Source organism: Stylophora pistillata, chromosome 6 (assembly GCF_964205215.1).
Source record: "Stylophora pistillata chromosome 6, jaStyPist1.2, whole genome shotgun sequence".
Lineage (NCBI taxonomy): Eukaryota > Metazoa > Cnidaria > Anthozoa > Scleractinia > Pocilloporidae > Stylophora > Stylophora pistillata.
In genome coordinates this window covers 10,297,403-10,325,081 of record NC_142524.1, presented here as the reverse complement: position 1 = coordinate 10,325,081, position 27,679 = coordinate 10,297,403, and the positions used below count along the sequence as shown (strand labels likewise).

At 38.1% G+C, this 27,679-nt stretch overlaps 2 protein-coding genes across 6 annotated transcripts; one reads left to right on the top strand and one right to left on the bottom strand.

Annotated features, from left to right (window-relative positions):
* The first annotated feature begins 16,538 nt into the window (after nt 1-16,538).
* On the top strand, nt 16,539-24,067 carry LOC111341512 (protein YIF1B). 3 transcript variants are annotated; one of them, XM_022948496.2, is made up of 10 exons: nt 16,541-16,697; nt 17,241-17,294; nt 18,565-18,621; nt 18,739-18,950; nt 19,875-19,979; nt 20,460-20,538; nt 21,143-21,200; nt 21,279-21,434; nt 22,341-22,434; nt 22,759-24,067. In XM_022948496.2, the coding sequence occupies exons 1-10, from the start codon at nt 16,679-16,681 to the stop codon at nt 22,942-22,944; spliced, it is 1,020 nt and encodes a 339-aa protein (XP_022804231.2). In that variant the 5' UTR covers nt 16,541-16,678; the 3' UTR covers nt 22,945-24,067. The 3 variants fall into 3 exon arrangements, with proteins under 3 accessions (XP_022804232.2, XP_022804231.2, XP_088580743.1); XM_022948497.2 differs by lacking the exon at nt 17,241-17,294 and having other exon boundaries at nt 16,539-16,697; XM_088724617.1 differs by lacking the exons at nt 17,241-17,294; nt 18,565-18,621 and having other exon boundaries at nt 16,548-16,697.
* LOC111341513 (uncharacterized) lies at nt 24,038-27,391 on the bottom strand. 3 transcript variants are annotated; one of them, XM_022948498.2, is made up of 5 exons: nt 27,127-27,391; nt 26,973-27,038; nt 26,808-26,879; nt 24,950-25,131; nt 24,038-24,370 (listed from the first exon to the last, which is right to left on the bottom strand). In XM_022948498.2, exons 1-5 carry the CDS (start codon nt 27,348-27,350, stop codon nt 24,159-24,161), a joined length of 756 nt encoding a protein of 251 aa, XP_022804233.2. In that variant the 5' UTR covers nt 27,351-27,391; the 3' UTR covers nt 24,038-24,158. The 3 variants fall into 3 exon arrangements, with proteins under 3 accessions (XP_022804233.2, XP_088580744.1, XP_088580745.1); XM_088724618.1 differs by having other exon boundaries at nt 24,956-25,131; XM_088724619.1 differs by lacking the exons at nt 26,808-26,879; nt 26,973-27,038.
* Between the last annotated feature and the right edge of the window lie 288 nt (nt 27,392-27,679).

Here is a 27,679-nt window from a genome sequence, read left to right as displayed (position 1 = left end):
TCCGATAGAATGTCCTTGAATGTCCGATAGAATGTCCGTTTGATTGTGTTAAAATGTAACATGTAGAATGTCCGATAGAATGTCCTTGCGACCTTACCCTAACCCTTCTTTTCATTGAAGTTAGTATAACAAGGACTAATGAACATAGCAGATTTTTCCTACGAGAATTGTGTGTAATAGGACAGATGAAGATGGCCTATGTTTTTCTAATAATGCCTTTATTTAGACACGATAATGTTCAAAGCTGAACAGCTTGTGGGGTCGTGTGTCAATCAAAATGAACTCTAAATTAAATAAATTCAAATGATGATGGTTTATTGAGGAGAGGGGAAAACCGGAGTACCCGGAGAAAAACCTCTCGGAGCAGAGTAGAGAACCAATAAACTCAATCCGCTTATGACGCCGGGTCCGGGAATCGAACCCGGGACACATTGGTGGAAGGCGAGCGCTCTCACCACTACGCCAACCTTGGCGAAGTGGTCTGTAGTTTTCTTAGGTCTGTAGTTTTCTACTTTGTCTTTAGCTCCTTTCTTGTAAAGTGGAATAACATTTGCTGTTTTCCAGTCGTCGGGAAGTACACCACTATTAAATGAAGTATTAAACAGAGCACACAAGGGCGAGGCTAGTGAGTTACTACAATGATTCAAAATCCTTGGATGAATGCCATCGGGGCCGCAACTTTTATTGGCATTTAATTGCCGCAATAGCTTTCTAACTTCAACGGGAGTAGTTGATAGCTGCGTTAGATGTTCAGTTCCTACAACTTGCGGGAAGTTTGGAAGATAAGTCAAGTTTTCTGATGTAAATACAGAGGCGAAATAGTGATTAAAACTGCCTGCAATGTCTTTGTGATCGGTCAGAGTCTCTGTATCTACTTTAAGTTTCACGAGGTTGTTTGTTCCGTTCCGGTGCGAGCGAACATAGTTCCAAAACAATTTGCTATCGCCCTTCGTTTGCAGTTTTGACACTTATTGGCCATAACTCTCTCGTGGTGGCCATAACTCTACTATGGCATTAATTAAATGTCAACACACATGGTTAAAGTGGCTTGATGGTAACGCCGATTTTGTCAGAATTTTTTCCTTTGACTTTAGTAAGGCCTTCGACTCTGTATCACACAATTCCCTCTGTAGTAAATTAAAGCAAGTTAACATTAATCCATATATTTTAGATACAATGAAAAATATATGAAGTTCATATATTTTGAACTGCGGTATTAGATACGTATGATGCACGATCCTCGCAGTAGATAGCGAGGATCGTGCATCATACGTATCTAATACCGCAGTTCAAAATATATGAACTTCATATATTTTTCATTGTATCTAATTTATCACTTTCACGGGTTTATTACGAATCAACTTAACGGCCTGCTCCCAGTTGGCTTGTTAGCTCAATTGGTAGAGCGCTGCACTAGTATCGCAGAGGTCAGTGGTTCGAATCCCGTACAGGCCTGATTTTTTTCAGGTCTGATTTTCGCTATTGCTTAAATAGCGCTATCTACTGCGAGGATCGTGCATCATACGTATCTAATACCGCAGTTCAAAATATATGAACCTCATATATTTTTCATTGTATCTAATTTATCACTTTCACGGGTTTATTACGAATCAACTTAACGGCCTGCTCCCAGTTGGCTTGTTAGCTCAATTGGTAGAGCGCTGCACTAGTATAGCAGAGGTCAGTGGTTCGAATCCCGTACAGGCCTGATTTTTTTCAGGTCTGATTTTCGCTATTGCTTAAATACCGCTATCTACTGCGAGGATCGTGCATCATACGTATTAATCCATATATTATTAATTGGCTTATTAGTTTTTTAAATCATAGAAAGCAGAGAGTTGTTGTCGATGGTCATAGTACTGAATATGTTTCTATAAATAGGGGTGTTCCTCAAGGTACAGTCCTGGGGCCGGTCTTATTTTCTATTTTTATTAACGATATCAAAGCTGTTAATACTAATAAGAATCTTCTAGTTAAATTTGCTGATGATATAACTATTAGTTTACCAATCGAGGCAAATGTAGGCTTAGATGAATCCGAAACGGAAATCCTATCCTTTATTGAATGGTCCGAGAAGAACTGCATGAAAGTCAACTTGACGAAAACATGGGAACTTCTTTTACGAGGAAAGACTTCCAAGACGCCTCCTGAACCACTCGAGATCATAGAGAGGAAAGAAAAACTGAAACTATTGGGAGTTACCTTTGAGCAAGTGCCAGTTAATTGGGACACTCATATTGATTATCTACTTAGTAAGGCTAGCAGTAGGTTGTATATTTTGAGAATATGTAAATATTATGGCTACCCTACTGAGAATTTGGACTTACTTTTTCAAAGTTTGATTCTTTCAGTTTTTACATATGCTATTGAGGTCTGGGGGTGTGCTTTTTATAGTAAATATTTAAGTAGAATTGATAAGCTCTTTGCCAGGTGTTATAAGCTGGGTTACTGCTTAAAGCAACACTGTATCTTGGATATCCGTTGTAATAGAGATAAGAAATTATGGCAAAGGATCTCTTCCACCAACACTGCGTTGAGCGATCTCTTACCTCCCCAGAGGACACGGCAGTTGAGAACTAGGTCGCATAATTATATTTTGCCTAAGGTCCAGACAAGCCGTTTTAAATCAGTTTTTATTAATAGATGTCTTTTCAATAGTAATTAATACCTTTTCTTTTTCCTTATTCATTTTATTCATGTTATTCATGTTAATTGTAGCACGTCTGTTTGCACAATAATTCTTAATAAAGACCTTTATTAATATTATTATTATTATTATTATTATTATTATTATTATTATTATTATTATTTGTTTAAGGTATTCCCAGCATGCTTGATTGCATGCCTTCTTTGTTCTATTATTCAAATTTCGGCAACGCGTCCAAAGATTGTCAGAATTTGATACCTTGGCTCTTTTGTAAACAACTCTTGTCTGCCTAATAAACTTCATTACAGCCAGCATCAGCCACGGTGCGTTTTTCATTTTCCTTGGTGATTTGGTTGGTATACAGGTCTTAACTGCTGTGAAGAGTAAATGTTTAAACATTGTCAGTCAGGAAAGCACGGGTCCACAGAACAAAATTAAGCCGTTCATTTAGCATATCCAAATTCGTCTTAGTGAATTTGTAAACCTTTTTATGCAATGGATTCTAAGAGGATGACATCTCAACTTCAAAAGTGATGGAGTCATGATCGGAGAAAGGTTCGCCAACTTGTAGATTTCTAATCAACCCCTCGTTTGATGTTATGACGAGGTCTGAGATATTTTTTCCGCGAGCAGGCTCCAGCACTTGTTGTGACATAAAATGATCCAGAAGAATATCCATTAACCTGCAATTTAGGTCAGTATCACGGAGAACAGAATTAGTAGACCAGTCGATATCCGGAAGGTTAAAATCGCCGACCAATACAATCTCGGCAATCTCAAAAAACAATATCAAGCACAAAAGTGATGAAAATAAAGAAAAATATCAATTAGGGGATTATTAGTTGATCCAATACCAAATTCTCCAAACTCACAGAACTGTATGGTGGACAGTAAGGAGAATAGCTGTGTGTCTTTATTGTTCAAAAGATAAAATTACATATCTTATGTTACATCTAATACAGGAAGTACACTTTCACAAAGCTACATTATACTTAAAAACAATTCTATTAAAAAATGTATTCTTAAAACGGTTTGTGCGAATAGCGGGCATGACAGGGGATTTATTTCTCAAATTATACCTCGTGATCTTGGTCTCAGGGAAGTAGGCTCTAAGAGGATGGCTCAGGATAGTTGAAACCTTGCGACAAATTTTGTGATCTTGCGTTTTAAGTAAGTCACCTATCACTAATTTCTTAGATATGTATTTACGTTTAAAACAACGATCTAAAAACTGCTGGGCTATAGTTAGCTCTGACTCAGAGGCCCCATGCACAGATAGAGCATAAGTGATATTAGGTAGGACAATGGAATTAAATAAAACATCTACTTCTGCTTGGCTACATCCTTCCTTGCGGAGGCATCTGATAACGTATAACCCTTTATTAGCTTTACCTAACTTTTCTTTTAGGTGAGTACTGAATTTGCAGTTCGGCTGAAACGTGAGACCAAGAATGGTTATTGTACTAGTCTGAGGTATGCCAAAAATACTTTTGTAGGCCTCGGCAGTGTGACCTTTTTTATACATAATAAGCTCTTTACATTTAGTAGAATTTGAATTCATTCTATTTTGGCTTGCCCACTGTAAAAACTGATTTATTAAGTCTACAGAGTGATCTTTATAATAATATACCGGAGCAATAATCGTACAGTCATCAGCGTATTTGAAACCAAGTGTCTCGTTCCCTAATTTAATTTCCAGATCGTTAAGAAATATATTGAATAAATAAGGTCCTGAAACACTACCCTGGGTTGTGCCCTTGTTAACTGTTTTCCAATTACAGACATGATTCCCGAAAATAACTCTTTGTTTTCTATCTCGCAAAAAACCTAACCACCAGTTTATGATATACGGGTTAAGTGGTAGACTCTTAAGTTTCTCAGCAAGGAGTTGATGGCTCACAGAGTCAAAGGCCTTACTGAAATCCATCGCGAACATCCGCACTGCCTTGCACTTGGGATCATCAAGAAACTTGCAGATCTTATTCTGTATAAGTAGCAGAGCATCTGTGCAGCTCCCTCCTTCTCTATACGCGAATTGACTATTCAACAACTGTTCTTCTACCGGCCTTTGGGCGTGAATCTTATAGACTGCCTTTTCCAGGGCTCTTGCTATTACAGGGGTTACGTTGATCCCCCGGAAGTCCCCTCTTGCCACTGGAACATCAACTTTTGGCAGTGGGTTTATACTTGCCCTTTTCCACGATCTAGGCCATTGGTGCGTAGCGAGAGACAAATTCCATAGCTTAGTAATGATTGGAGTGAGAATCTCCGCATGGTCTTTCCACACCCAATACGGAATTTGGTCAGGACCAGTTGCAGTCTTCTTTAGAGTACTCAGTGAGTTCCATACATATCGTTCACTAATTTCCGGGACTTTCACCTCAGGACCAATTTCAAGTAACGCGGGCTCAACGTAATCGCCATCCGTACACAGGTCGCCGAAATACTCGTTCAAATCTTGAGCGGTCTCTCTATCCAGCGAAACGTTTGTGGACCGCCGGCGTTGAGATATCAAGTCTACGTTTTTCCACCATTCTCTGCTCCCCATTTTGCCCTCCAGAAGCATCCTTCTGTTTTCGCCAATAACCTTCAACACATTTCTACTAAGCTCTCTATGCTTATTAGTACGTAAAACAGAGATGCGAGACTTGCTACGTAGCATGTATTTAACTAGCGGTGTCATCCAACTTGGATCACGGGACGAAAGGGAAACCGTTCGTAAAGGCATGCACCAGTTAATATTTGCCAGGATCTTCAATTCTAAGATGTTCACAGCTGTTTCGATACTATCCGCCTCCAAAACATCATCCCAGCATTCTGATGCGAGGGCAAGGTAAAGAGCTTGCTTCCTATGCTCACGACAATCCCTAAATTGCACTTTCTTACGAATAGGCTTGAGTTTCTTGCCCGCTGGAACTATAAATCCAATGTGATCCGTCTTAATCAGCATCTTTATAGATAAAGCTTTTCCGAAGAGCTCTGGCCTATCTGTAAGACAATTATCCAAAAATGAATCCCCTCGTGTTGGAAAATCCACTAAAGCAGTCCAACCAGTAATGCGTTTAAGTCTCGTGAGATCAAGGTGATTTAGATCGCCACCGCAAACAATAGTAGCGTTTGGGTGATTATCCAGCATTGTGTCAAAGACATTAAGAAGATAATCCATTAAATCGCATTGCTGGTATGATGTCTTCGGGGGATGATAAAGACCAGATAAAAGAATGTAATTCCCACTTGGCAGCAACACAGTTAGGCAAATAAACTCGTATAAATTAGAACGATAAACATCAATAACTGAAAGATTACTCCTTGTATAGATAGCAACACCTCCCCCATTCCTTAGATCGCATCCAGACCAATTCCTATCCCTTCTGAAGATATTATAACCCGAGATATTGACCACCGTATCGGGTACCTCAATTTTTAAATGAGTTTCCGACACAACACAAGCATCGATGTCATTATTTCTTAAGTCGGCCTCCAGAGCCACAACCGCTCGCACCCGACTAGTTGTTTTCCCCAAACTACAGATGTTAATAAACAAAAGTTTAGGGACAGCAAGCTGACCAGAACTAACAGAGGTGTGTTCGCGGGACACCACTTGTTTTGGTACACTGACGAGATTGCTAGGGTTTCGTCGTTTTTCAACCCGCAGTCGGGGAATAGCAAACCCACTTTCCGCCCTTCGTCCAATGACGACAGAAATATTCTGAATAGATCTCTCCTTCACATGCTGAACATTTTTTCTCAAACCTCCCCGATTACCACGAAACCTGAGCAGCTGTAGTTTCTTAAGCGTCTCTAAGACAGGGCTCGAAGGTTTACCAGATTTCTTTCTCAAACCGAGTAAATAGTTTCTTCCATAACATGGAATCTTCCTTTCGTCCGACCAGGTTTGCTTTCGTAGATCATAGCTCTTCTCTGAAGAAATAGGACCAGGGTTCGTCTCCACATCCATAAAAACTGTAATATCTATCGTTAACAGGGAGCAATCCGTCGCCGCAAGCAGTATATAACCATGTTTAACCCATTTCATGATAGGCCTTCGAAGTCTATCATGGCGGTGCACTCTTGTTGAGTAGCACTTACGAGCTGAGAAGGAAATTCCAAAGACGTCGCAACCAACCGAACTTTTTCCTCTCCAAATAGGCTTGAGAGAGTCAAAGTCTTCATCCAAGTATATATTGTAATAAAATTGAAGCTTAAAATTGATTAAAATAGCTAATAGAAGAGGAGCCAATATCCTCGTGGCCGCCATACTCGGCGCCTGCGCAAAAAAAAAAAAAAAAAAAAAAAAAAAAAAATAGCTAATGAGATCGTGGGAGCGGAGGGTTAAACTTAGTCAGATGAATTTGAATTTAGCAGATTGGGCAGATTTTCTCCGATCTGCAGAAGAAATTTTACGCGGAAAATGAAAATTTCCATAAGTTAAAATGTCTCAAGAACTTACCACCTAAAATCTGACTGAAAAAACTCCAGGGGAGTAGTTAGGGGTAGAATTTTGGTGTGAATTTCTAAGAATTAGTATCATTAAAATAATTGTCTCTGGTATGTGTTTAGGTTTTGAACAGATTTTACTGAATAAACATTGAAAACACTTTGGTTCCCTTCTTGTTAATGTTCTCATAGTATGATGTTCTGCGGCAAGAAAAATTGGTCCCCACCAGAACTTTTGGTCATCTTGAATTGTGAAAAAATTTTCCACTAAAAAAACACAAGAAATCATGTCAACCTCGTTCCCAGGGCTTTTCCCTTTTTGAATTTTGGCGGGCGGGAAAATTCAAAAAGAGAAAAGCCTTGGGAACGAGGTTGGAAATCATGATCATGTCTGTACCAAATAAAACTCCTACAAATGTTTTGCTTGGTAGTAAGCTAAGTTATCTTCCTGGCACAGATCGCTGTCTTTTGTTCCATTTTGTTTTGTTTTTGTTTTTACCATCGACACTGTCTTCAATCTTGGCTGGTAACATTGCACAATTGTCTCAAACTTTTTAGTCGCTGCCTTTTTTTAGAATTTTATGCTTCCAAAATTTCTCTCTCACTATGCGTACCACTCAAAGTTCTCCATTAGTTTACTGTGTTAAGTCTAAAGCAGGTAAACACTTATCCAGGATCGAAAAAAGAAACGAGAACTCCTGTGAGGAATTCATGGATAAGCTTGATAATATTCAGTCTTCAGAGATTCTCTAGTCCTTTTTTTCCACTTCACTCACCATCCCGATACCCCCAGATTAGTTCACCGGGCGTCAACGTGGTTAGAATCTTCCAGTGCATTTCATTTGATTACTAAATAAAACATTCATTTTTTAGATTTATACAGAATTAGTTAACAAAAAAAAAGTTTAAATACTAGTTTACTTACTGCAAAAGTACACTCATCTCCTAGAAATTAATCGAAACAAAACTGGAAAACCAGTGTATCAATTTAAGTGAAATACTAATTGTTAAACTGTTAATATTTTTCCCACGTAATAAAAGAGAATATCTGCCCTATTTTCTTAAATATTACTTTAATCAGCTTGAAATAGCTGAAAGATACTGTTTGGATGTTATCGTTAATGCTGTTTTCTGTAATGTTAAGAAATAAACTAAGAAAAGTAACTGATGATTTCTCTCTGCCTTCATTTTGTTTTGAAAAAAATTCTTGGTATTACTTTCATACTTTTAAAACAAAAAAAATCAAAACGGATTAAGAGGATATTTTGGTGCATTTGTTTTCTCTTACTGGTGATGGAACAAATACGTCACCTTACGCTCTGCTAACAGACAGTACATCTTCATGTTTCTAAATGATGAGTTAAATTGGTACTTTGAGTCAAAATAATCCCAATTATCGTTAATTTGAACTGAAGTCGTTGACAACACACTGCGGAAAAACAATTCCCGCAAAGGCTCACTGATATGCAAAAACAAAGCCCGGACACCGTACAACTAATCGACATAATCAGATCTAGGCTATGGTAACAGTAGTCTGAATTTCAGCCGTCTCTTCCCTTTACCCCAAGGGGGGCGCGGGAGAGTCTCTCTTCCGCGCCCCCCTTGGGGTAAAGGGAAGAGACGGCTGAAATTCAGACTATGGTAACAGTTAAATTATCAAATGAGTTTCAGCTGAATCAAAGCATTTCATATTTCTGTAAGAAAACTATGGATTGCTACGAATTTCTTACCTCAAAAATTGTTTGTAGATAAATTTTTAGTATATTGAACTTGCCTACAAAGTGATCAAGGAAAAAAGAGCGTGTCCATGGCACGCACGAAAGATTGGAAAGAGCTCCACACACGGACCCACGGACCTCTAAAACTCACGACTTATTTTACCTTTTAATATTTAGCCCCTAATACTTAGGGTTAGAAACGATGGTCTATCCATTCAGTGTCCATTTTTAACTTCTCTCTAATGTCACGACAGTAGGGCTAAAGTTGACTCTTCTAATTTCCTTTCCGTTTCCACCATTTAAAACGACAGCTTTCTTCTGATGTCAAGAGCTTTCTTTGCGGATTTTTGAGCTGATTCTTTATCGCCTAAAAAATATTTTGTGGCCCCTACAGCATCGTAACTTTTAGCTGTGTCTGAGTTTTCTTCACCAAAAAAATCTAGTCTGATGTCCAGGGCCTGCTTTGCAAACGCCAAAGCTGATTCATAATCACCTAGGGAAAGTTGCGCGGCCCCCAGGAAATGATAACTTTGGGCTATGTCTGAGTTGTCTTCACCAAACAACTCTCGTCTGATGTCCAGGTCACGCTTTACAGACACGAAAGCTGATTCATAATCACCTAGGGAAAGTTGTGCGGCCCCCAATGCAAGTAGAAGAAACTATTAGCTGTGTCTGACTGTGAGTCACAGAATAACTGTTGTTTCATTTCCAGAGCACAATGATCAGAATCAAGCGCTGATTCAAATTCACCTAAGGAAAGTTGTGTGCTCCCCAGACAGTCGTAAATTTCAGCTTTGTCTGCGTCTAGTTTCTCGCCTTGTCAGAAGTTAAGATGTTACGGTAGACAGCTACAGAAAACCTCGGATAAAATATTTAAGTGATTTCTATAAACGTGTCAGTTTTTTAACCGTTTTTGTTTTTCCTTGTGCTGAGAGGAGACCAATATATCACCGGCTTATTTGTTTTTCGGTGAGCCAGCAACTATCTCAAGCTTAAGAAATAACAAGTCAAATATTTTGGTAGCCTTAAATCTTTGTTGCATTTTAAACTTTGTAGACTAGAAACACAACATGCCAAATGATTGTCAAAGTTGACCGCTAAACAAAATTGCAGGCGCGATCTGACCAAAGATGGCGAATTGTCCTTTTGATTTACAACAGCTTTCAGGGCATTAAATTATCTTTTTGCCACCAACATATATCATGTAAATATCACGCCGTAAAAGACCAATCACTGTGATCTATATTTCCGAGAGATCACCGCGTTTAACATTTCAACAAGACAACGAAGCAAATCGAATCTCGGTGTAACGTATGCGGCCGTTACCGGCCAGCGGTTTTATGTTTGTATCGCATACCCAAAAGGTCGAAAATAAACAACATGGCTTCAGTATGCTACACTCGGTACATTGTGACATAATGGCTACTTGTCTGACGAATGATATCAAGCCAAAAGTTACAACTGAGGCACCACAGAGACGTGTGTACTATCAAGCTTCTTCCGAGATTTCTTTTGTCAGAAAATTCGACTACATGCGCCCTTGATGTTCATCATCAACTGCTGCGTTTCCCAGAGAATAATCCAAGTATGGCTGCGAAAAAAGTTCTTAGAAAGGGCTCAACTTGCGCTACTCAAAGATTCTCTCCTCGTTCATGTTTCAACGATACTCTCTGGGAAATTTCTTGTAAATTTCAAGTTATTACGTTGACAACAGAGATGTGGTTTACGGGATTTTATTGATACAGACCAAAAAGCGGGAGGTAGATGTAAATTTCATGTCAGCACGGGTTATGAAATTAGTTGCCCCAAAATTTTATTGCTGATCTTGGAAGTTCAGTGATGGCTTTCACTGTCCATGTAGGAATAATGATCAGAAGTGGTTGGTCATCGGAGATATTGGGCCTTAAAATACCCTTAGTTTTAGACTTTGTCAAAACCAGAAAAAGTCGTCTTTACTTAAGGGAGAGGTAAGGGAAGAAATGAAATTAAAACGTAAAAACAATTCAATTTTCTTAAATTCTGATAGATATTAAATACAACCCAGTCGATTAAATTTGCAGATGGATTTTCGGTTTGTCACAGCAGCAATGCAAAGTTAGCTAATTAATTATGCAAAAAGAGCAGGAAATGGGGGTTTAACCCAGGGGGACCCTAAATCTCCCAGGGAGTCAAATATTTTGACCAATTATTTTCACACATTTGTTAGCTCATAATAATTAGTATCTGTGCCAAGTTTGAGCCAAATCGGTGATTGAGTTTTATCGCCCCTGCCCGGTTTTCTAGTGGACACGCTCAACAATAGGCATCGGCAAACACCTCCAGCTGAAAGAGGTATTGGCGCATATAGTGGGGTATAGCAGGATTAAAATCCAGATAATCACATGCATTTTTTATTCTAGTTTCTGTGATACCTTCAATATTGAAGCAAAAAGTAAGTTTCTCTAATAGATCGTTTTTACGTGATGTCATCAAATTCCAGAATTTAAAACTAAAAAGCCACGAAAATTTTTATCCTCATCAGGCATAAGGGGGTTTAAATTTATACCTGTTTTCAATTTTTCAACTCAATAGCGTGCTTCGTTTCGAAACGCAGTTTGAAGTTCACAGGTGTGGCGGTGCGTGACCTACAGCTCCGATCGTGTCTGTCGAAAAATATACATTTATCTAGTGATTTTTAGCCTTTTTAGGAGTTTAAGTGTTAGGAAAATGCGTTTATTAATGTTTATAGGCTCAGTTAAGGTAGCCAAAGTAAGTACCAGATATTAACTTCCACCCGCCATGTTGGTACACCAAAGATGTGGACCAACATGGCGGCTTTATACTGGGCTCTACAAATTCACACAAAACATTTCGACGAATATTTGAAGTTTGGAAAAACGAAAAGGCCTTAGACTGGAAGGAGTGTCTTATTTACCTTTCTCCTATAATATTACAATTTCCTAACTTTATCCATAGAATAGTTTTCGATTAATTTTTTTCATTGCGTGAGAGTGGAAACGATCTATAGATGGGTTTGGAAATTTTCCAAATTACGTTTTAAGCTTCGGAGATGAGTATGAAAAACTTATAATCTAGAATTTGAATAGGAAGACTTATTTAAATGTCTTTTTAATTGGGACAAGCTGTGTGGAGAGTACTATTTACACCTATTGGTTGGAATATAGGCGCTGAAGTCGTCAAATTTCTTGTATAAAAGACTATTTAAAGTGATTAAATCTAGATCGTGAAAGCTTGATAAGCGACCAAGATATTTCTTAGAGGGAAGACAAGTTATTGAACTGACCATGACAGGATATGAATTATAAGGCAGCTCTCGTAGGAGAGGTTTTGTTTACCTTAGTTTGGTCAGAGTTCCCTCTATTAACTCTGGTTTGGTTCACAGCTTATCGTAGTCCTTGAATATAATCTCTTAACTTGTTAATCCGTGGCGGGCAGCGAAACTGTCTAAATCTCTTGCACACTTGATTGCGATCTGGGTCGAGAGTGCTCGTTCAGGAGGTTGGGACTTTTGCCTTCCAATTATTTTTAAGGCCTTAAAAGGCCCACGCCCATCTGAGATTGTAAAGCTCATGAAAATGTATTTCCAATGAGGTTTGATGTCGAAGGCTGCGTATTAAAAAGTAGCGGTCATCAAACTGGGGGAAGACTGCACTAAATGCTGTTTTTCCACAGAGGACGGCTGGTTAATTCACAGATATTTAAGACTTGCATTGTACAATACATACGTATGCAATGTATGGAACGCCAAGCGTGACAAAAATGTTGAAAACTAAAATATAGGTTTTATCACTAAATATATGTTGTACTGTGTAATAAATGGGTTGAATATTGCTTATATATAGCTTACGCTGAGAAAAATACAGGTTGTAAAGTTCAACATATATATGTGTCGCTTGAAAGTACAGCCTCTTATATATAGGTTGAAAATATCGATTTTCTGGGCTTTTCCGAAAATCTTCGGAACGAGACCGACGCGCGCGTCACGAGCCTATTTCGCGTTGTAAAGGCCACGCCATAATGGACGCTGCCTACATTGGCGATTTTTTCGAAAGAATTCCTGGCATTATCTAATAGGCCCGTCGACATCTTCACGACACTCAGCAAGAAGTAATCGAACGTATTCACAAGAGACTAGGGGACAGTCTTTTTTTAGTGAACCATCTCGCAAGTCGGGCGTGTAATTCATCAAGTGCGATCGATGCGGACAGACAAGGTGATTTGTATTCTCTTATGGCAGCGGTGCGATCATTCTACGATGCATACTCAAGTAAAATAGAGTACTGTCTTCGGATAAGTAATGCAATAATAAAAAAAAGTTTACAGTAATAAATTAGTTGATACCCATAAAATGTCTCTCATAATAGTAATAAATAAAATAAATGAAAGAATTGATTGAGAATTAGTTGATATGAAAGCTAGGTACAGTTCCTCATAAAATAAATCAAGAATACCGATGCAGTTACTAACAATTTGAGATTTTCCTTGGTGATGTATCTGTGAATGCGACCTATGCACCTGATGGCGTTCGTTCGGCTTTCTTACATGTCTCATTAACAATTGGTTCATGCTTTAGCATGCACTATCGAGTTATGGAGCACGCGGGAAGTTTGGAGAGCACGAAAGAAGCGTAAGAGTTACCCGAGGCGATAGCCGAGGGAAACTCTAGCTTCTTGAGTGCTCTCCAAACTTCCCACGTGCTCCATAACTCGATAGTGCACCGCTGAAAGCATGAACCAATTGTTTTAGAACATAGCCGGTGGAATTGTGCATCAAATGCGACGCGAAAAACGGACAACAATATCAGTTGAAGCGAATCGTGACGGCGCTGATGCCAAGTCTCCTTTTCCTTTGTTTTTCTCTTTTTCTGCCTCATTTAAGAACTCTAGCCCATGGGAAAAAGTCGAAACATTGTCTTCGTTTACGGACTAGCAGGCCGAGTTTCTGTTTGTATCCGTTATTGTCGCGAAATGTATTATTTTTCCCCGCACTAGCAATGGCCGCTCGCGCGAAAAAAAAATTTCTGGCGAAGTCGGATTTGCTGACGCTATCAGCGTGCACTATCGGGATTTTGAGCACGCTTACGCATAATGAATTTGATTGCGCGACTCTGCTAGCTATGTTCTAATTTATGTTAGTGATAGGTTTTTATTTAAATTAACACTAATATCACGAATTCTCTCACTTGGCTCGATGGTGTTATTAGCAAAAGCCGCTAACTTCTCAATTTTTGGTGACATAGTGAACCAGGATGTAAATAGATAAATTAATCCGTCTTTTTCACTATTACTTCTCAGAATGGATGGCGTCAGGTTCCATCGTGTTACATCCTCTACACAATTTCGGAGAGCAGTTGGAGATAGAGCCTGATTTGTAGGACCAATTGAGTGTCATCTGCATAAAAACAAAGAATTCAAGCTATGGCGAGCAATTACATCTTGAAAGGGGCGATAAACAGGGTGAAAAGTAATGGTCCAAGTATAGACCCTTGTGGGACACCATGACGCACAGCACAAGGAGTGGACAGTTGATCTCCAATAACTATTGATTGCCGACGGTTTTCTAGGTAAGATCTGGACCAGTACTGTGTCAGTTTTGAGAAATCAAAGTAGGACTCAAGTCTTTCCACTAAGATCAAATGATCAATAGTGTCAAAGGCCGCCGACAAGTCGAGAACTAGAACTAATAATACTATTCTAATCAGAGAATGTTTAGAAATACATTTGATGATAAAAATTAACGGTAAAAAACTACGACGTTTCGAAGTCTGCATGACCTCATTATCAAGTAAAATGTTAAAACTGATGTAAAATTGTAGCTCAGAGATTATATACAAATAAAATGTGATAACTTCATTAGAATAATGAGCGTTCATTGTTATTGGTGTCAGATCGTGCAGTATATGTTTAAATAAATACTTTTGCACGTATTGAGTCAGACTGCGTGTTTAACTTTGGTTTTTGTTCGCGAATGAATAACATTTCGTGGATTAGGCAGTCCATTTTCCCGCGGCATTTCTTGAGAACGGAAAACATTTTCCCCAGGCCAGCGGACGCTACACCGTGGGCCTCCCTCAGATGCTTGCCAATGACAGAGGCTTTATGTTCTTCTATGCGTTGATGAAGATGGCGTGTGGTATAACCGATATAATCCGCATCGCACGAATCACATTTAAAAGTGTAAACAACGCATTGGTGGTTAATTAAAGCGGGCTTCTCTTCTTGTATCTTGTATCTCTTCTTGTATCGTAAGATCGAGGGAAAGCTCAAGATACAAGAAGAGAAGCCCGCTTTAATTAACCACCAATGCGTTGTTTACACTTTTAAATGTGATTCGTGCGATGCGGATTATATCGGTTATACCACACGCCATCTTCATCAACGCATAGAAGAACATAAAGCCTCTGTCATTGGCAAGCATCTGAGGGAGGCCCACGGTGTAGCGTCCGCTGGCCTGGGGAAAATGTTTTCCGTTCTCAAGAAATGCCGCGGGAAAATGGACTGCCTAATCCACGAAATGTTATTCATTCGCGAACAAAAACCAAAGTTAAACACGCAGTCTGACTCAATACGTGCAAAAGTATTTATTTAAACATATACTGCACGATCTGACACCAATAACAATGAACGCTCATTATTCTAATGAAGTTATCACATTTTATTTGTATATAATCTCTGAGCTACAATTTTACATCAGTTTTAACATTTTACTTGATAATGAGGTCATGCAGACTTCGAAACGTCGTAGTTTTTTACCGTTAATTTTTATCATCAAATAATACTATTCCCACTTTAAAGATTCTCCCATTCCCTATTCCCCTCCCATTCCCATTCTCCCATTCCCTCTCCCATTCCCACTTAAAAGATTCCCCATTCCCTATTCCCCGTTCTCTATTTTAAATATAGCCGGAGGTCAAAGTTACTTCAACGTTAGAACTACATGAAAGATGAAAAAGATGACCAATAAATGGTACTCGGAAATGAGTTATATTAGACTTTTTTATGTTGCTTTTCCATTTCACCGCTCCAAGTGGGATAAAAATCCATAAAACCCATGTTCCATTCAATTCTATTGCAACTAGATTAATTACTGATCGTCTAGGTAGATTACCTATTAAAGACTGGATCAATTGGGTATGGTATAAAGAAGAACAAGACATCAAGAAAACTCAGAATCAATAGCACCAAGGTAATAAACATGGCTGTAACGCTTCTACTGTGTACAGAATATAATTCAACAACAAGTTCTGTTGAGTTTTTCAAAACACTGAAAGGTTGGTTTCTACCCATCATCTACAGCAATTTCTCGAAGAGTTGCTTCACCTCGAAAATTCTTCTACTCAAACGTAAAAACGTTCACCACAACCTTACAGCACAAAATTATGATTAATGTAGCGGAACACCTGAAAAACGACGTCACGTTATGATCAGAGACTACGTTACGTCGACGTCACGCTACAGCGCCATCCGAAATTGGGGTAAAGCGTCCTAAAATTAGACGGAACCCATTCAAAGTCAGACGGAACTTTCCAGGATCAGGCGAAACATACCGAAATCAGACAAAACCATTATAGATCGTCCGCAAAAAATCAGACAGCAATGTTTGAAATTATACAGAACTGTTTACATTTAAACGGAACGGTCAAAAGTTGGACGGTACCGTCTAAGTAGAAGAGACCGACCCAGTGGGAAAGAGCGTCTTCCTTGATTCCGCCCCAGTCCTCCTTTCAAACTCTGCCACGTTTTACCACGTTATGCGCAAGCGTCGAGAACACTAATTTCGTTCTGTCCCTGAAAGTGATAACTACGAAGAATTTTGCAAAAAATTGCTTAAGAACATTATATTGGAAAGGTTCTTCTTTTAAAGCAACTCCACAGTCATGGATCCACCAATGGGAGGTACAACTTGTTTCATTTTTTATTTACGATCGTAAAAATGGACACTGAAAACCTGAAGACGTTTGGAAATGTGGAAATTGTTGTGCCAAATTGTGTTCTTTTCGCAATCGAGTTCTCGAGATGGTAGTGCTGCTACATCGGTTTTATTTCGTTTTTGTGTTTGGAATGTGTGCTCCATTATTATTTTTGTCTTGGAACGTTACACATTGTGCGATTTTGAATTTACTCCTTCATAATTGAAACGTGTTAAGATCATCGTAAAGCAAAAAACGGTTTTGGTATAAAACCTCGGCTGCCCAAACTGTGTAATTTGTATACTGATAAGTTTTATCTTTGGATGGAAACTAAGCCGCGGAAGGTTCATTGGATATTGATCACATGAACATAAACTAGTTTTTTGTATGGGGGTATTTTCATTCTTTATCTGACTTGCTCGCGTTACAGCAGACACAGACAATTTAGACTAATTGATGTACTTCACAAAGAGTCATTGAAAATGATTTTATTCACATTTTCATCTCTCCTCTCTCTCTCTCTCTCTAGACTCTAACGTTTACCCAACGCAAACCTCTCCTCGCAGACGTTCACCCTATGATGGTATCTGTGATGTATAATATCTCTTTGCTAACACTCTGCATGCTGCATGCTTTTCTGGTGTTCTTGGTAAATCTTTAAAAATCTCTGACTTCTTAGTCTGTTAAGCAGCTTAATGTCACTAACACATTAAAACTGAAGCATTCTTCTTTCCCATGTGTTTTAACCTCCAAGTAAAAGAGATCTTGGTTATCATTGTTTCTTAAAATAAATTCATTTATTAAAATATATACAAAATAATATTAAAATAAAATGATCAATACATAATAATGTAAATAATTATATAAATAAAGAATAATTTTTACAGCATAACCACCCAATATCAGAAAGAGGAAGTTTAGAAATACAGACAACAAAATTTTTAAAAAAAATAAAAGATTCTAATGATTTGAGTGTACAGACCAATAACCTCTGTTTATTTATTTATTCATTTACTCTTTCACCATGAAGGTGTGGGACATACAACCAAGCGATGCTCTAAATTAAGTGTGCCCTTAAGAGAGACACTAAAGAGTAAAGTGTATTTCCCAAGAACACAATGCATTGAATTGGCCAGTTCTCGAACCAGGGCCCTCTCAATGCAGAGTCCAGTGCACTGTCCATTAAGCCACTGTGCCACCCATATGGGACACAACTTAGCAGTAACCTAGCGAAATAATCTTGATTGATGAAATCTTTTTGCGATAAGGAGTATTTTATAGTAAGAATAAGAATAGCATATCAAATTATTTAAAATCTGAAGGTGAAGTGATAGTTTATAGCTGCAGTAACTTTATTACTTGAGTAGAGTACAGGTGAGAGAGCTTTTATGTAAGGTTATTTCTGAATTTGCTGAGCTATCAACATGAGGCAAGTGTGTGACGTTTAGCTCATTGTCACAGTCTCTTCTGAGGTGTATGACATGAGCCAAATTCAGTTTTTTTTTCTTTCTTTTGTCTTTCCCATGGACACCCAATGAACCGTTCATAAATCAATTTAATGATAAATAGTATTGAATAACCATCAGGATTTCGAATGAAACGTTGTGAGCTTAACTTCAATCATGTAAAACTGGGAAAATGTATCAAGCATCTGAGCTAAATAGCAAATCCAATGTACCGTTTTTTGTCATCAGTGACTTGCTGTACATAGTAACAGCTATTTACTCCATTGAAATGTACTGTTTTCACTTGAAAAGAACCCAGCAGAGAAATTAACACATGAAAATGGCAACTAATTTGAGCGCCATTCTGTGTTGTTAAAGCCTACTTTGTGTTGTTCTTGTCTCCTTCAGAGAACTCTGATATGTATAACCAGAGAATGCCTGTCCAGAAAAGAAATGTTTCATCAGGTAGACATCAATAAACTAGTTTTGTTTTTGCAAATTTTGCCTTTTACCAGCAAATTAGACATACAAAGTGCCGCAATATTGCCCCTATAACTCGTAGTACTTTTTTTTCGCCTTCAGCTCAACATCGAGGGGGCCAATATAGAGGATACAGCAGTCCTACCCCCCTGTTTGAAGATACAAGTGTAGACCAACAACAGGGAATGCCAGGAATGCCAGGGGGGATGGGACAGTTTGCTGGAAATGAGTTTCTGCAGGGTCCCATGGCCAATGTGGCAGTTGGTTATGGAGCAGCAATGGCTAATCAAGGAAAGGAATATGTGGAAAAGCATGTAAGTTGTGTCTGAAAACATTAGTCATCTGAAGTCACTACCAGTTTAAGAATAAATGTTGCTGTTAGATAGAGTTTACTTGAATTAAAATAATTTCAGAGGAAGATAAGCTTTTTGAATGAAAATCATTAGACCAGGGTTTCATCCATGGATATCGTGTATTTTTTCATCAGAATTTCCCATAGTAAATAAGTGGTATAGTTGTACTGTGGGTTTAAGATTCTCAAGGGCATTTCAAATTAAAGAGAAATTTAACCTGATATTCAGTGATAGGTAGGAATTAACCCTTATTAGGGGAAATAAATAAATAACAATAATGGGAAATAATGGCAAGAATAAAGAAAATTATCAATTAGGGGATTATTAATTGATATAATACCAAATTCTCTGAACCATTGTCAGAGAATTTTATGGAAGACTGTTAGGAGAAATGCGAATAAGATCTTGGAAGTGAAAGGGTTAAAGTCAATTTGCTGGTCATCTACTGTTATCCACAGGGTTCAAACAGGTCCTGGAAAATCTGGAAAGTCCTGGAATTTTATTTTGACATTTTCCAGGACTGGAAAGTCCTGAAAAAGACTACAGGGTCTGGATAGTCATGGAAATTTGCTTACATCAAGCAATAAAGTTTTCAGAATTTACATTATAAGAAATGTGTATAGACTGCAAGGTGGAGAATTGATTTTGAAATATTCGGAATGAAAAGGATAAAGGTCAAGTTTGGAGCCATGGGAAAATCAATCTGAAACTTGAAAAGTCGTGGAAAAGTCCTTGAAATTTGTTTCTAAAAAAGGGTACAAACCCTAATCCAAATTTATTATTTGTGTAAGAACTACATGTATTAGACATGTTCTGTTTCACATTGTACCTGTCAGATGTGAACGTACTAATGATAAACTATTAAAATGCTTTTTTTTTTATCAGATTGACCGATTTGTTTCAGTATCAAAATTAAAGTATTACTTTGCTGTGGATACTACGTATGTCGTCAAAAAACTGGGACTTCTTATCTTCCCTTTCACACACAAAGTATGTAAGGAAATGGTTTGTGGACATGGTTCTTACTGAGCTATCCGTGATGTTAATTTTTTATATTTTTTACATAATACTGTAGCATTGCATCCTCCTCTCTTGGGAATATCTGGTGATCAGGGTTTGGTTAGTGAGAATCAGGTTATGTGGCTGAAGTTGTAGGAGTAACTGGAGAAAATAGAGGTTGCATAGCTTAAGGTGCAATCGCAAAAGGAACTAAGTAAGTTGGAATTGCAGTCACATTGGAAATATTCAAAGCTGTACCTGGAAGGCTCCTGTCTTAAAGTGCCCAGCTCTTTAAAGCTTTTGATAAATGCTATATTCTATAAATATCTCAAAGACAAAACTTGGTTGCCAGAGTGTGGAACCCAAGCTCTGCTAAAGCATAGCAGCACTGATTCTAAACAGTAATCTGTAACCTATCAAAGAATGTTACTACCAATTAGTGGATCACATTGTGGCTGTTTCTTTACCCAGAATTGGTCAGTGCAGTATAACAAGTCAGAACCTGTTGCACCAAGATATGAAGTGAATGCTCCTGATCTCTACATTCCCGGTATGTTTTCAGCCTTTGAAGGAACATAGTCACTTTCAACTAAAAACTCAGCTTCGTTTTTCATATTCCAAACTAAGGTCATTGCTTTCTCATTGTCTTTATACCCTAAAAAACTATTTCTGATCCCATGTAGCAGGGTTGTAGCTAGGAAATTATGCTGTGGACTGAAATTGCAAGTGAGGTGGTTCAAAGGTGGTGAACGATTTTAAGAAGGAACAAGCAATCGTCTGCGAAAAATCCAGCTGGTAATTGCCCCTTTTTTACCCAGTGAAATTCGCAGACAGCCAGTGCTTAGCGAGATCCCTGCATGTAGGGGTTGTGAATCAGAGTGCTCATTTTCCAAGAGCTGAAGATATATCTAAGACAAGTGAGCTCTAAACATTATCTATGACCAGAGTGAGATAATTTTAATAGTATTGTCTTGATCATCTCAATAATAGATGTATGCATGGTAAAAGAATACCCTACAAAATACCAAGAAAAATAGCTAATGGAAAATCAAACTTTGGAAATGAGTTGGACTTTGGAAACCCTAATTTTGTTTTGTTTGCTTTTTATCATTATTATTTTTTTTTTTTTGTTTTTGTTTTTTTTTTTTGTGTAGTGATGGCATTTGTTACATACATTCTTGTTGCTGGGCTAGTTATGGGAACGCAAAACAGGTAAACATTTCTTTAATGATTTGAAATATGGCAGCAGCATACTTTGATCATATCAAAACTTTATCTTTCTTTTGCCAGATTCACTCCTGAACAACTGGGAATCACAGCCAGTTCTGCTCTTGTGTGGCTGTTTGTTGAAATTATGGCAATCCTCTTTTCCATGTACATCTGTAACGTGCAGGCAGAGATCAAGTGGCTTGATCTTTTAGCATTTTGTGGCTACAAATATTTTGGGTAAGTATTAAGGTGAAAAAAAATTTTTTACTTCCAAAAACTGCCATCTAGGCTATTGATTTATTTCTTTCCTTGGAGGAAAAATTTCACTTCACTCTGGTCTTATTCACTGAAGATTTTTTAACACATTTTTTTCCTTTTAGTTGATAAGGAAAAATTTGTCTATATATTAAATTAGTGTTTTCTAACGTGTCTTGAAAAGGAAATAAAAATTTTACTGAAATTATGATTTACAGAATGTCTTGACATGATTAATCCCAAACTGCTCCTTAAAAAATTCCACTTGTTATACTGTATTTATTATTATTAAAAACTGGATCATTGGATAATGCAATTCAAGACTTTTTATTGGCTTAGCCATTATGGTATATCAGCCAATATACCATAATCTACAAATATGGTAAGCGTACGCATCAGCTTAAAATCAAAAGGGAGCTAAAAAATCCAGTTTCTTCTTACAAAATAATAATTTCTTGGGGGCGTTTTTAATAGAACAATTATTCCACTCGCGCTTGTTGGATATGAGATGATTATAGCCAACTCGGCGCTACGCACCTCGTTGGCTATCTATCATCTCATATCCAACGCGCGCTCGTGGAATAATTGTTAATTACAATATGATTACTCAGGTGATAACGGAGGTTGGTGCACTTTGATTAGTTTAGAGTAACATTATGTCTAGCCAGACAAGTAATCACCCAGTGTGAGGTGATCAAAAAATTGATTTCTGGTAATTTTCAAAATTTCTATTGTGCTTACTCTTGATGATTGTAGAGAGGTTTTGGGTAAAGTGAAAGGAAATGTAGCTGTTGTAATAATCACCTGATCAATTATACCAAAAAGAAATTTCCTCCTCCGGCTCAGTAAACATTGTCAAAAATTGCTAAAAGTATTTTTTGTTTGTAGGATGATTGCGAGTTGCCTTGGTGGACTTGTTTTCCATTCCTTTGGTTACTACCTTATACTCTTATGGATGAGTATCAGCATTGGATTTTTCATGGTATACATGTAGTTGTATCCCTTGTTATACATGTAGTTCATTTAACTATGTTCAGTTAACTTTTCTGGGTGGTCAACTTTTTCTTATGTTATTTTTGAGTGACTCTGGAACTTGTCTGCATTCTGTAGTGCTGGCATATTCGAAGAAGTTAAATACCCAGCTTTTCACCAAATGTGTGGCTGTCATGTTGTATATTTATAGCTATTACAGAGATTTAGCACCGCGTATAATTATGTGAAACGGCAAATGTCAGCTTTCCTTTTCGCTCTTGGCTGGAAACAGCTTGAAAACTTACATTTTGATCGCTATTTATCTGTATTTCAGGTGCGCACCCTGAGGTTAATCATTGTACCGGAATCTGCACCTGATGGGATTGCCAGAGCAAGCAAACGAAGAATATACCTCCTGTTATTTATTGCCGTGTTACAGCCTTTGTTCATGTATTTCTTGACAAGTCATTTGAGACCAGTTGTTTCCGAGTCCCTAAATGGCCCTAAAGTCAACTTGTGAAAATGCTATATAGATATTTGTTTAATATCTAAAATACTCTGTTCCTTCTGCTTCATATCCCAAAGAAAATGTTCTTTGAAATTCTAGTTAGAGTAGAAAAGAGGATTCAGCTTCTGTGTATATTGGTTTTTGAGGATCTTCAGAGCTCAATGAGGAATAAAACAAAAACACGGTCAAATGAAATCAAGCAGTCTTTGACAAAACCGAGAATATAACTGATTACAGTTTATTTGAGGGGTTTTTTACCAATGCTGCTTTCTTTCACATATTTTGAACTGCAGATTTACTTGACGCTCTCAGAAATTATCCAAAATATGTTGCGAGCGAGACAATTGCTGACCACGTGACTTGTCTCGCGTCTGTAATCGCTTATTTATGTCACCTCTCGCTAGTGCTTTCTTGCGCATTTTTTGATCAATAATTTTATACCAAGTAGATGTTTTGCCCCGGACATGTCGTACTAAATTGAGAAGTTGAACGAATGCTTTCCTTTAATGGGTCTAGAATAGCGACAACTTTAAAAGAAAAAGCAGCTTTCTTACATTATGTTCGAAAGTTCTGCATCGTTCGAGACAATTTGGTGGCAGATGCTAGGGAAAGCGAGCAATGCGCAAAATGTACGTCAAGTTAAAGGTAGATCTCGAGGTCTCATTAGGGCTCTAATTACCCCTTAAAAGATGAGAAGGTTTATTGAATAAAACAATTCTTGATAGTGGATGAAAGTTCTTGTCTCTATGTAAAGTATCACGTTTGTATCTAAGAGAGGATTTCGTATCCGGGCTCCGCAAAGTTTCAAATGACTCTGCAAAGTTACATGAATGAATGCCTTAATTAGAAACAAAATATTGTAAGGGTCATTTTCTTTGGCGCCAGCCATATTATGACTGACTCAAACAAACAAACAAACAATCAGACGAAAGCAAAGTTAAAAATATATTCATATATATAAAAAAGATCGAAGTACCGGGATTTTACCTGTTGATGTTGATTTTCTTATTGAGAAACTCTGAATCTGTCAAACTGATAAATTAAAAAAGTCTAAATCAAAAGCGATATCCAACGAGGTAGCTATGGTTAAACATTATTTAACATGTTGAGAAAATAAAAGTTTATTTTCAACTCATCGCAGGGTTTTTCAGTTAAGATAGAGCGATTAGAGATGATTTAAAAAAATGTGACCGGAGCTAATCGAGGGGTCCAAAAAATACTAGACATCACATGGCAATAAAAGCCACAGACATGACAACTATAACTGCTGCAAAAGCGAGAGTGACTCCAACGATTTCTGCCACACGTCCCTTTTCAAAGGCTTGGTGTTTTGCTTCTATTTGAGCAGCATTTGCAGTGGAATTGACCGGTTTCTGTACCTCATCTGAGCCGGGATCTGGAGTCATCTGTCTCAAGAGTTTATCCTCCACTGTAGGGCCTAAGTAATTTTCAAAAGAATTGTGCAAACAGTACGTGGGTGTGGTTCGCTTAGGATAAATACAATTGCGGTTGTTTTCACTGGAAGTCTACTATTAGCCAGGTAAAATTCCTTCTGTTCTAAGTAGAGATATAGGAGCTCTTCAAGTGAGAAATGTTCTTATCTGTTGGGATTTACTGACAATAGTCAAATTAAACGGAAATCACTTGAAATTATGAATCTGTCTCCTGCCATCTGACTTGACGCTCATGTCGATCACTTTTTGTCACGTAACGCAATTCTGTAACTGAGAGGGCTAAACCCCGTCACACAATTTTCGATGTATTTTTTTTTTAAAGATAATAACGAAAATAGACCACTCATTGCCTTAAATGTTAGCAGAGAGGTATATTTTTTCTAGTTGGTATTTGTAGTGCGAACAATGGAAACCCTACACTTTGACTCATGCCTGGGGTTGTTAATACTGGAAAAAAAAAAAAAAAAAGGATTTGCTATAGAGAGACAGTTACGGCTCATTTCAGTAAGGCGCACGTTTATATACACCCTTGAAAAGTAGCTTCAACAACATTTATATCATACCCTTACTGCATAACAACTCCTTGGAAATAGTAATCAGTGTTCTTCCTTGCAAACTGGACGGCGAGATGCATTTGATATCTTGGACATGTCTAACAAGAGGGAAGTGATTTTTTGAGCCAAGAAGGCGCTCTCGAAGCCATTCCATGTTGCAGTCGCAGTGGAAAGGGTTTCCTCCGATAGACCTGAAAACACGTGAGAGCTAAAATAAATCAGTTTTTCGAAATTATCATCATGTCAGGATCACATCAGTGGCAGATCCAGGGGAGGGTCCAGGGGGTCTGGACCCCCCCCCCCCTATCAGACCTGACGCTTACAATTTTGAGACTGAAATTCTTACATCGTCAGGATCGCAGATCACTTTTTAACTGGCTGATTTTTTTTTTAATGAATCCAAGTAGACGGTAAGCGGCCAAGGAATTATGACGTGCAACTGCGACTGTTGGGAGAGGGTGTGGGGGGTGTGGGCGAGAAGTAATTTGCCTCAAAAGAGTCCAACAGTCCTTTCTGAACCTAAGTTTGGACCCCCAGAATCAAAAATTCCTGGATCCGCCTCTATACATGTAGTCGCCTGTCTCTTGTCAGCCGCTGCCAAACCTTTAAGAGAAAACGAGGGTTAATTTTGCAGTGATGCTAGTCGTTTATACTCCAGTTCGAGTGATACGCGAATATGGATGACGAAAGATAAATGAAATTTTGTGAGCTGCTGGCGCGTACTCTAAAGGACCGGTCATTTATTAGAGAGGGGAGGGGTGGGCTGGTGCATTTTAATTTTCAAATACATAATTTCCCGTAGGCCTGTTCTTGCCACTGCATCACATAATATGGCCTCCCTTCGAGTCTGTACATGAAATAAGATGACCCGCCCTCAACAACAGAAACAGTTTTGATACAACTTAAATAAAACTCATCGATCTATTTAAACCAGATAGCGAAAATAAGAGAAAGGCACAGAAGAGAAAAGCTGGACGAGAAGACGAAAATTTTGGTTTAACCTCCAAACTACTGTCTGACGGTGAGACTCCAGCTGAGGAAGTCAATGTGGCTGCTCTAATATGAAGTTGTTTTTTTTTTAAATATAAAAGGACTGCTATACACCATGTTATGTTGGTTTGTTATGCCATTATTTTGATGATAAATCGTATATGACTTGATGTTCATTCCTTCAGTGTTTGTTTTTTTTTTTTGTGGAAAGGAAATTGGAATGTACAAAAATACATAGCCCCTCAGAAATGGTTGCACAATTTTATGCAGCCCCCCCATTTTCTGGTGCACAAAAAGGTATGACCCGCACCCCATTTGCACCAACCCCCCTCCCCCCACCCCCTCTAATAAATGACCGGGCCTTAATATGCCGGAGGTCCCATTTTGGACCGTTTCGATTCCACAATCTAGGTTTCGTGGAAGTGATTTACAATTGTTTCAATGCAATCTTTTCAGGGGAGTAGTTTTGAGTTGCAATGCAATAACTGAGAAATTAAATTTTCGTAAGGTCCATTAACGTCATCTTTTCCACAGTGACACATCACGTGATGAAGTCATTTTGTAAATCTGTATAACGTGTGGTCAGTCTGAAATATCAGTGGTTTTAACTGCCATATCCCTTTGGCCCTCCCTAATAACCTCACAGAGCAACCTCGTTCCCAGGGCCTTTTCCCTTAGCTGGACTCCACCCCCAACTAAGGGAAAAGGCCCTGGGAACGATTTTGCTCACGGAGGGGATTACTGTTCCTAAAGTAGTTTCTAAAATCACAGACGTCACCCCAATACATGTTCATAAAACAGTCACTTTTTACTACTACAAAAAAGTCGTTACACTCCACAAATGCCGGTCAAGAAACAAATCAACTTTTGGACTCACAAGTAATGAATGTGTTCTAGTTCCTGGATTGATTCTTCAGAAAGAGTTGTGATATTGTTTCGCTCCAAATTTCTGTTGAAAAATAGGGAACTTATGAATGAATGGAGGAAAGGAAAACTAATAAAAGACTAGGAAACAAATGAGAAGAAATTTGCGTCAACTTACATGGATTGAACACTTCTGTAGCCATTACCAAATTGAACACTTGAAATGTTGTTTCCGGAGAGATCTCTAAAAATAATTATTTATATTCAACGATTCACAATAATTGGCGAATGACAGTACGGTTATTTTGTGCAAATATAGCCTTTTGACTTACACATTTACAACTTGCCAGCTTTCTTTCACTTCAGGAATTGTATCTATTCCTGCGTTACGGCATTGAAGAAATCTCCTGTGTTTGTAAACTTGACATCCTGTTGGATAGCCCTCTGCGATATCATCAGAAACCGAATTCGGAGCTCTTTCTCCGGACTGTTCTCCACAAAAAGAATGCTGGAGAAAAATCAAGGCAAAGATTGATGCGAAGAACGTTTTGGCCATTGCAGAAACGGTGGCGGTTTTTGAAAATTCATTTTGACGTCAAATTGAACGGTCGTTGCGCGCGCTAATCGAGTATACGTTGAAAACGTGAGCGTTTTTTCAACAACGGTATATTTTCATAAGACATTATGGTAGTCTTTGTGTTTTAGAGCACGAAAGCTTTGGTATTAAATAATTTCAATTGTGACCTGGGCATGATAAAAATTACTTTACAATTCTTGCTACTATTTCTTTTAAATTGCGCGCATCTGAACAAAAATTGATGGTAATCCGAAAAACGCACGGCGTAATATGTTTCAAATTCTGATCATTTCCAACGGAAATGCGTG

Excerpts from the sequence above, each read along its gene's own strand:
- LOC111341513 (XM_022948498.2), bottom strand. The coding sequence starts at position 27,350 with ATGGCCAAAACGTTCTTCGCATCAATCTTTGCCTTGATTTTTCTCCAG. Across the intron at positions 27,039-27,126 it reads AGCTGGCAAGTTGTAAATGT|AGATCTCTCCGGAAACAACA; the intron begins GTAAGTCAAAAG and ends AATTATTTTTAG. Across the intron at positions 25,132-26,807 it reads CTAGAACACATTCATTACTT|GTCTATCGGAGGAAACCCTT; the intron begins GTGAGTCCAAAA and ends ACGTGTTTTCAG.
- LOC111341512 (XM_022948496.2), top strand. Across the intron at positions 20,539-21,142 it reads TCCTGATCTCTACATTCCCG|TGATGGCATTTGTTACATAC; the intron begins GTATGTTTTCAG and ends TTTTTTGTGTAG. Across the intron at positions 21,201-21,278 it reads GTTATGGGAACGCAAAACAG|ATTCACTCCTGAACAACTGG; the intron begins GTAAACATTTCT and ends TTCTTTTGCCAG.